Below are 10,440 nucleotides of genomic sequence, written 5' to 3' on the forward strand. Positions count from 1 at the left end.
GTCTGTCTCAACAGCTTCCCACAGATGGAGGAAATGTCTGTCTCAACAGCTTCCCACAGATGGAGGAAATTGTGTGTGTGTTATCTAATATCAACAGATCATTCTATACAGTGCCTTGCAAAAGTATTCAGACCCCTTGGATTTCTTCACATTTTATTGTGTTGCAAAGTGGGATTCTACACAAAATACTCTATAATGTCAAAGTGGAAGAAAAATTCAACTTTTTTAGATTAAATTAAATGAAATACCTAAAATAGAGTTGTTGCATAAGTATTCAGCTCCCTGAGTCAATGCATGTTAGAAACACCTTTGGCATCGATAGTGAGTCTTCTTGGGTAAGTCTTTAAGAGCTTTGCACACCTGGATTGTGCAGTATTTGTCCATTATTTCTTTCAAAATTCGTCAAGCTCTGTCAAGATGTTGGACAGCAATTTTCAAGTCTTGCCATAGATTTTCAAGCAGATTTAAGTCAAAACTGTAACTTGGCCACTCAGGAACATTCACTGTCTTCTTGGTAAGCAACTCCAGTGTAGCCTTGTGTTATAGGTTATTGTCCTGCTGAAAGGTGAATTCCTCTCCAGTGTCTGGTGTAAAGCAGACTAAAGCAGGTATTTCTCTAGGATTTTACCAGTGCTTAGTTCCATCTCGTTTCTTTTCATTCTGAAAAACTCCCCAATCTTTGCCGGTGGCAAGCATACCCATATCATGATGCAGCCACCACCATGCTTGAAAACAAGGAGGCAGTTACTCAGTGATGTGTTGTGTTGGATTTGCCCCAAACATAATGCTTTGCATTTATGCCAAAAAGTGTATTCCTTTGCTGTATTTTGTTGTTGTTGCAGTATTACTTTAGTGCCTTGTTGCATAGAAGATGCATGTTTTGTATATTTGTATTATTCTTTTCACTCTGTCATTTATGCCATTATTGTGGAGTCACTACAATGTTGTTGATCCATCCTCAGCCATTGAACTCTGTAGCTGTTTTAAAATCACCAATGGCCTCATGGTAACATCCCTGAGCCGTTTCATTCCTGTCCTGCAGCTCAGTTCAGAAGGACGTCTGTATCTTTGATGTGTCTGGGTGATTTAATACATAATCTACAGCATTAGTATTAACTTGACCATGCTTTAAGATATATTCAATGTCTGATTTGTTATTGTTACCCATCTACCAATCACTGCCCTTCTTTATGAGGCTTTCGAAAAGCTCCCTGGTCTTTGTAGTTGTATCTGTGCTTGAACTTAAATACTTGACTGAGGGACCTTACAGATGTTGAATGTATGGGGGATAGAGGAAGGGTTAGTCATTCAAAAATCATGTCAACCCCTATTATTTCACACAGAGTAACTTATTATGTGATTTGTTAAGCCAAATTTTACTCCTGAACTAATTTAGGCTTGCCTAAGCAAAGGGGCTGAATACTTATGCAATTAATGTATTTTAGTTATGTTGTTTTTTTTATATCAAAAAATACAATTGTTTTTTCTTCCACTTTGACATTACAGAGTATTTTGTGTAGATTGTTGACAGAAAATGACAATTAAATACATTTTAATCCCACTTTCTAACACAAGAAACTGTAAAGAAGTCCAGGGGGTCTGAATACTTTTGCAAAGCACTGTATGTGAGGAAATTGTTTGTGTTTCATTTTTTGTGGAGTTGTATAGAGCCGAGTAGAGAGTCAGCAGTAGTCACTTGTCTTTTCTGGTTTACTCTGATGTTAGGGTTACGCTTTAGAGGTCACTGTGTGTGTGTGTGACCTCTCACCTCATTGAGCTCTCACTGTCTCTACTATTTTGTCTCTCTTCTCTTCTCTGCTTTTCGATTATTTTCCGCCTTCTCCATAAATGTTTTCTACACTTTCCATTTTCTCTTGAAGTAAGATCCGTTTTGGAGGTTTTATTCCACTCATAACCAGTCAGGAGTGTCGTGTGAGTTTGACGGACAAAAGCTGATAGGTGTGTGCGTTTGTATGGTTTAGCTGAGCTAGGTGCATTTTTTATATTTTTTATATTTTTTAATTCAATGCCATGCAGTGCTCTGAGGAGAATTTCATATACCATATGTTTCCCCAAAAATCGTTCCAGATAAAGCAACGTCTTGAATCTTACTCTGTGATTGGTTGTTACATTCTTACAAACATCATTGTGTGTCAACACTGAGCGCAAACACCTCAAAAACTGTGTCCCATGTGCATAAGATTCTTTACTTGTACATTCATATTCAATGTATTCCATTCTGGTTTGGGTGAGCTAGGTGTTAGGCGGTGTGCTGCAGCATGTGTTTGTGTTGCCTGCATACTGAACGGTGCTGGTTGTTGACTGTGAACACGCTAGCTAACAAGCTAATGCTGTGCTATCTGTCATATCAGAGCCCAGGTGGAGGGAGGGGTCCTCTTCTCTGTCAGGCTTGGCGTATTATTTATGTGACACAAGCGACTACGCAGATAAAAACACACACACACACATAACGTAGAGCTCACACAAAGACACTGCTCTTATCTAGATGGAGTGTGTCTGGTCTGGAGACAAGGCAAACGTCTGTCAGGTGTGTGTGTGTATCTGTGAATGTGTGTGTGTATGTGTGTGTGTCTGTGTGTAAGAGGATGACTAAGAGAAGAGGGTGAGGGTTCTAGGTTGTAAAGCATGTGTCAGTAGGTGTCTGTGTCTAAATATTCCCTATTTGTTATGGCTGTCTGTCTTACTCTTTCTCTTCTCTTCTTCTCTTCCTCAGCTCTGCCTCGTAGCCCGGACCCTGTCGATGGCAGGCTGTACGCCAGGGTAAGGAAGGGAAGTAGTGACGAAAGAGCTCTGTTTCACCCAGCAACCAGCTGCCCTATCCCCAGTGACCTTAAACTGTCAGCCAGCAGCGACTCAGGCCTCTCTATCACCTCCCAGTGGACCGGAGGTATTACTGCAGGGAGCCCCAGGAGAGGGCCCAGTCAGGACGAACTTACCCAGCTCAGGCGGCTTCTATCTGGGGTCGGCCTGGAGCCGGCTCAGCCTCATCTGAAGGACATGACTGATCTCCCAGCCTCCTGTAACACAGTGGGGGAGATGGAAGGGGACAAGGCTGGGTTTGGGCAGCCTGTGAACATGAAGGCCTCTCCTAGCGAGAGGGAGACAGACATCCTTTATGATGACGAGGTTAGCCCCGAGGCTAGCATTGGCTCGTTCTCCTCTGAGAGCCTACCTGAAGCCCAGGGATTGGTCCAGAGTGGAAATGGATACTCCACCCACTCCACCCACACCACCCAATCATGGGTGCAGCAGCAGCAGATAGTCGTCAGGGGGCGGGACAGCCCTGTGGATACACCTTCTCTGATTGGTCCAAACACCTTGTCACTTCCAGACACGCCCAATAGGGGGAGCAGCAGCAGAGAGGCGGTGCAGAGAGGAGTGGAGGGAGGGGTGGGGTCGCCTGTAAAGACGGACAGTCACACACATGTCTCACACACCATACACACCATACACACCACACACACCACCCACACACCGTTGCCCTCAGGGGAACCTTGTGGGCAGGAGGAGCTTGCCTCGTTAGCCACAGACATTGATGAGTCCATCGAGCAGCTCAACCAGCTGATCCTAGATCTGGACCCCACCTTCATACCTGTTCCCACCCGACACACCCCCCTCCCCCTTGCACTCTCCACCTCCCTCTACACCAATGGTAACAGCCATACGACGACACACGCCAACGCCAGCCAATCAGGTGAGACCATATTAGCAGAGCGGGGATCCACTGATGGAATACCTGTTGAAATTGAATACCTGTGTGTCTGTTAATTTAATAAATGTATTTGAGATACAGTAGAATCACAAGGGAAGGTTTAGTCCCTCCCATATTCCAGTCAAATGTCCTCAGTAACAGTACAATTAGCAGTTTAGGAGACATGGTTACTGAAGGAAATGTAAGGGAAACAGATCAACAGTGGGCTTGTACATTACAGCTCTACTGTTAAAGAGTTCCAGTGGAATCCCTCAGAGACATACCGTACAACAGCCCTCTGTCTGTCTGTCTGTCTGTCTGTCTGACTCAGTGACATGATGCCAGATGCCAGGCAAAAATAAATAAAGTTGTTCCAGCTTTCAGATGTTTAGACAGAGTGGTGCATGTAAAGAGATAGGTTTGGGCACGTTCTCAAAGCAGAGTTCAACACAGACACTTTATTCACCTTAATGTAACCCTGGCTGGCTGGCTGTGAAACTACCCTTCTAACCAAGGGAAGTCTGGCGTGGTCCAGGGCTTGTCCACTGTGTTTGCTGAGTGGGTGTAAAAGTTTGACTTAAGGCAGTAATAGATACTTCTATACAAGCAGTGTAAAATCAGGGCCTCATAAGTACAGTACAGGAAATGGCAAACTAACATCTTTAACATATTTTTTAAGTGACTGGAAGAAATGTCTTCACAGCCAGGAGTACAATCAAACATAGCTTTAGCTGCTGCAGGTGGTACTGAACTGTACTGTATGTACTGTGTATTACTGTATGTACTGTATATTACTGTATGTACTGTATGCACTGTATGTACTGTACTGTACTGTACTGTACTGTACATACTGTATGTTTTAGGACAAGGGGATACTGTGACAAACTAACTGGTGGTGTAAAGGTTAAAAAAATGAATTAGTGAGGTGTTTGTTCCACTCCCTACCTACCTTCCTAGTTACCCCCTGCTAGTCCTGTCCTGTGTGTTTATTTCAAGTTTATTTGTCACATGCACAGGATACAGCAGGCGTAAAACAGTACAGTGAAATGCTTTCTTAAAAGCTATTTTCCAACAATGCAGTATTCAATATCAAGGTTAGAGAAATAATATAAAGGAAAAAACACACGGGAATTAAGAAAAACATGAGAATGTCCAAAAGTTGGATCATAAGAGATAAAGTATATATTTTTTTACATATTTAGCAGACACTCTTATCCAGAGCAACTTACAGTTAGTGAGTGCATACATTATTTTTCATACTGGCCCCCCGTGGGAATCGAACCCACAACCCTGGCGTTACAAACGCCATGCTCTACCAACTGAGCTACATCCCTGCCGGCCATTCCCTCCCCTACCCTGGGCCAATTGTGCGCCGCCCCATGGGTCTCCCAGTCGGCTACGACAGAGCCTGGATTCGAACCAGGATCTCTAGTGTCACCTTAGACCACTGCGCCACACGGGAGTGTATGTGTTTGTGTGTGTATATGTGTGTGTATATGAGTCCTGACCCTGGCCATTTTGTGTGATGGATTGATGATGTGTCATATCCCCAGTACTACTGCTGGGGTCGACCCAGTAGAGCAAAGCACATACCTGCTGTCACCTCTGACCTCTGTGTACATCTGACATGTCTCTGGTTGAGTCCTAAATGGCACCCTATTCCCTATGTAGTGCACTACTTTTGACCAGTGCCGTACGGGGCCCTTTGCATTTTATAGTTTGCCATTTTGGATGAGTGTTTGATGTGGAGGAAAGGATATATGTACAGTGGCTTGCGAAAATATTCACCCCCCTTGGCATTTTTCCTATTTTGTTGCCTTACAACCTGGAATTTTAATGGATTTTGGGGGGGTTTGTATCATTTGGTTTACACAACATCCCTACCACTTTGAAGATGCAAAATATTTTTTATTGTGAAACAAACAAGAAATAAGACAAAAAAACAGAAAACTTGAGCGTGCATAACTATCTACCTTTTGCAGCAATTACAGCTGCAAGTCTCTTGGGGTATGTCTCTATAAGCTTGGCACATCTAGCCACTGGGATTTTTGCCCATTCTTCAAGGCAAAACTGCTCCAGCTCCTTCAAGTTGGATGGGTTCCGCTGGTGTACAGCAATCTTTAAGTCATACCACATATTCTCAATTGGATTGAGGTCTGGGCTTTGACTAGGCCATTCCAAGACATTTAAATGTTTCCCCTTAAACCACTCCAGTGTTGCTTTAGCAGTATGCTTAGGGTCATTGTCCTGCTGGAAGGTGAACCTCCTTCCCAGTCTCAAATCTCTGGAACACTGAAACAGGTTTCCCTCAAGAATTTCCCTGTATTTAGCACCATCCATCATTCCTTCAATTCTGACCAGTTTCCCAGTCCCTGCCGATGAAAAACATTCGCACAGCATGATGCTGCCACCACCATGCTTCACTTTGGGGATGGTGTTCTCGGGGTGATGAGAGGTTTTGGGTTTGCGCCAGACATAGCGTTTTCCTTGATGGCCAAAAAGCTCAATTTTAGTCTCATCTGACCAGAGTACCTTCTTCCATATGTTTGGGGAGTCTCCCACATCCCTTTTGGCGAACACCAAACGTGTTTGCTTATTTTTTTCTTTAAGCAATGGCTTTTTTCTGGCCACTCTTCCGTAAAGCCCAGCTCTGTGGAGTGGCTTAAAATGGTCCTATGGACAGATACTCCAATCTCCGCTGTGGAGCTTTGCAGCTCCTTCATGGTAATCTTTGGTCTCTTTGTTGCCTCTCTGATTAATGCCCTCCTTGCCTGGTCTGTGAGTTTTGGTGGGCTGCCCTCTCTTGGCAGGTTTGTTGTGGTGCCATATTATTTCCATTTTTTAATAATGGATTTAATCGTGCTCCGTGGGATGTTCAAAGTTTGTGATATTTTTTTATAACCCAACCCTGATCTGTACTTCTCCACAACTTTGTCCCTGACCTGTTTGGAGAGCTCCTTGGTCTTCATGGTGCCGCTTGCTTGGTGGTGCCCCTTGCTTAGTGGTGTTGCAGACTCTGGGGCCTTTCAGAACAGGTGTATATATACTGAGATCATGTGAAACTTAGATTGCACACCAGTGGACTTTATTTAACTGATTATGTGACTTCTGAAGGTAATTGGTTGCACCAGATCTTATTTAGGGGCTTCATAGCAAAGGGGGTGCACCACTTTTCCATCATGACTTTTTTAGAATTTTTTTAAACAAGTAATTTTTTTCATCTCACTTCACCAATTTCGACTATTTTGTGTATGTCCTTTAGATGAAATCCCCCAAAAAATCCATTTCAATTACATTTACATTTACATTTTAGTCATTTAGCAGACGCTCTTATCCAGAGCGACTTACAGTTAGTGCATACATTATTTTATGTTTTTTTATTTTTTCATACTGGCCCCCCGTGGGAATCGAACCCACAACCCTGGCGTTGCAAACACCATGCTCTACTGAGCTACATCCCCTCCCCTACCCTGGACGACGCTGGGCCAATTGTGCGCCGCCCCATGGGTCTCCCAGTCGCAGCCGGCTACGACAGAGGTTGTAATGCAACAAAATAGGAAAAACGCCAAGGGGGATGAATACTTTTGCAAGGCACTATACGTCCTCTCTGAGTGATGTCATCACCTCCTTTACCATTTCTTCCACTCTCTGCATAAAAAGCAGATGTTCCCTCTCCTCCCTCTCGCTCCCATCATCCCTCCATCCCTCCATCCCATCATCCCTCCATCCCATCATCCCTCATCCCTCCATCCCTCCATCCCTCCATCCCTCCATCCCTCCATCCCTCCATCCCTCCATCCCATCATCCCTCCATCCACCCCTCCATCCCTCCATCCCATCATCCCTCCATCCCTCCATCCCTCCATCCCATCATACCTCCATCCCTCCATCCCTCCATCCCATCATCCCTCCATCCCTCCATCCCTCCATCCCTCCTTCCCTCCACCCCTCCATCCCATCATCCCTCCATCCCTCCATCCCTCCATCCCATCATACCTCCATCCCTCCATCCCTCCATCCCATCATACCTCCATCCCTCCATCCCATCATCCCTCCATCCCTCCATCCCTCCATCCCATCATACCTCCATCCCTCCATCCCATCATCCCTCCATCCCTCCATCCCATCATCCCTCCATCCATCCCTCCATCCCATCATACCGCCATCCCTCCATCCCTCCATCCCATCATACCTCCATCCCTCCATCCCATCATCCCTCCATCCCTCCATCCCTCCATCCCATCATCCCATCATCCCTCCATCCCATCATCCCTCCATCCCTCCATCCCTCCATCCCTCCATCCCATCATCCCTCCATCCCATCATCCCTCCATCCCATTATCCCTCCATCCCGCCATCCCTCCATCCCTCCATCCCATTATCCCTCCATCCCTCCATCCCTCCATCCCTCCATCCCCTACAAAACAGTCCTCTTTCCTCTTACTCAGTCAGTTTGGCCTAGAAACCTGCCACAGTTCACAGGTTAATAATAATAGTTGGTGGGTTGACGTGTTGTGATGAACGGTCGTGGGGTCGCTTTTCACTGACCTCTTGTCTTAAATCCTAGTTACACACACACGCGCGCGCAAACACACACACATATAAACACGTCCACACATGCTTTGAAGTGTGTGACTACGATTTAGCTCACAGTCAGACGTGTTTTCATTCCTCCTTTCTTCTCTCCATCCTGAGGCGGTGCCTTTTTCCACAGAGCAGAACACATCACAATATATGGATCAGATAATTGCTGCCTGAGACATTGAGTAATGACACTCATCAAACACACCAGGTTACTTGCATGTATACTGCTCAGGCCTAAGATATTCTAGCTGTTTTAATGGTGTTTTTATTTAACTTTATGTGGCAAAGTTAGCACCACTTGTTTCTGCATTATTTAGATAACGAAGGTAAAATGTAGAATCAAAGACGTTTTATGTCTTCTGAAACCTCCATCAAATCATTGATTTACTGCTGTCTGAGTTGAAACGGTACACTCCCTCATTTGCATAAACACAGGGTGTATTTGCATATGCACGCGAATTAACATAAAGGGGAGGAGCATGGCTGCAACCACCAAACACTTGCTCTGTCTACCCTACCTGCACTTACCTGAACTGTCTAGACTGCCTAATTAATTACTGTTGTTGTCACGTTCTCTGCCATAATTCAAGTGTGTCAATAGCAGGATAACCTCGGATAAAAAATCCACATGCTTGTCTCTATATTACATTTACATTTACGTCATTTAGCAGACGCTCTTATCCAGAGCGACTTACAAATTGGTGCATTCACCCTATAGCCAGTGGGATAACCACTTTACAATTTTTTTTTTTTTTTTTTTTGGGGGTAGAAGGATTACTTTATCCTATCCCAGGTATTCCTTAAAGAGGTGGGGTTTCAAATGTCTCCGGAAGGTGGTGAGTGACTCCGCTGTCCTGGCGTCGTGAGGGAGCTTGTTCCACCATTGGGGTGCCAGAGCAGCGAACAGTTTTGACTGGGCTGAGCGGGAACTATGCTTCCGCAGAGGAAGGGAGCCAGCAGGCCAGAGGTGGATGAACGCAATGCCCTCGTTTGGGTGTAGGGACTGATCAGAGCCTGAAGGTACGGAGGTGCCGTTCCCCTCACAGCTCCATAGGCAAGCACCATGGTCTTGTAACAGATGCGAGCTTCAACTGGAAGCCAGTGGAGTGTGCGGAGGAGCGGGGTGACGTGAGAGAACTTGGGAAGGTTGAACACCAGACGGGCTGCGGCATTCTGGATGAGTTGTAGGGGTTTAATGGCACAGGCAGGGAGCCCAGCCAACAGCGAGTTGCAGTAATCCAGACGGGAGATGACAAGTGCCTGGATTAGGACCTGTGCCGCTTCCTGTGTAAGGCAGGGTCGTACTCTCCGAATGTTGTAGAGCATGAACCTGCAGGATCGGGTCACCGCCTTGATGTTAGCGGAGAACGACAGGGTGTTGTCCAGGGTCACGCCAAGGCTCTTCGCACTCTGGGAGGAGGACACAACGGAGTTGTCAACCGTGATGGCGAGATCATGGAACGGGCAGTCCTTCCCCGGGAGGAAGAGCAGCTCCGTCTTGCCAAGGTTCAGCTTGAGGTGGTGATCCGTCATCCATACTGATATGTATGTCGTTTCTGCGAGGCCCTCAGTGGGGTGTTCGGAAGGGTGTCTGGAATTAAAGTCATTCTGTAATCGGAGCAGGTCTTCCCTGGAGCGCAGGGTTTCCAAAACACCTGAACTGGATTTGGGGATGGGTGATTACTCTCTGTGGTAGATACCGACACATACTCTCTTCATGCTACATTCCCAAACATTTCATGATGTTCCTATTCCATCTGTCTGGGACTGGGTCCAACTGATCAGGTAGCTCTGAGGTACATGCTTAACTGCACTCCTGTTGTTGTAATGTACATTTTTACATTTTTACATTTTTTTTTTTTTTTATCAATTCACTCTCTCTCTCTGTCTCTTCCTCTCTCTCTCTCTCTCTCTCTCTCTCTCTCTCTCTCTCTCTCTCTCTCTCTCTCTCTCTCTCTCTCTCTCTCTCTCTCTCTCTCTCTCTCTCTCTCTCTCTCTGTATCTATCTTCAGGCTGGAAGCACAGACAGGCCAGTGATGTCACAGATTACCCGGGATTCTACAATCCTGGTTGGGGCGGAGCCCAGACATTCCAGAACTCTCTGATCAACAGGCCCAACCTACCTCCCTCCCAGGTACACACAC

The 10,440-nt window shown here is 45.7% G+C and overlaps 1 protein-coding gene across 2 annotated transcripts in view; it reads left to right on the forward strand.

Moving 5' to 3' along the window:
• Nucleotides 1–10,440, forward strand: part of si:ch211-191a24.3 (tensin-3) — an 86,712-nt gene that overhangs the window by 37,568 nt on the left and 38,704 nt on the right. For both annotated transcript variants that reach the window (XM_041840179.1, XM_041840181.1), the window contains 2 exons: nt 2,735–3,715; nt 10,309–10,430. In XM_041840179.1, coding sequence (XP_041696113.1) covers nt 2,735–3,715; nt 10,309–10,430 — 1,103 coding nt within the window. The remainder of the gene's footprint in view (nt 1–2,734; nt 3,716–10,308; nt 10,431–10,440) is intronic.

The sequence above is a fragment of the Coregonus clupeaformis genome, chromosome 20, assembly GCF_020615455.1.
Source record: "Coregonus clupeaformis isolate EN_2021a chromosome 20, ASM2061545v1, whole genome shotgun sequence".
NCBI classification, from domain to species: domain Eukaryota; kingdom Metazoa; phylum Chordata; class Actinopteri; order Salmoniformes; family Salmonidae; genus Coregonus; species Coregonus clupeaformis.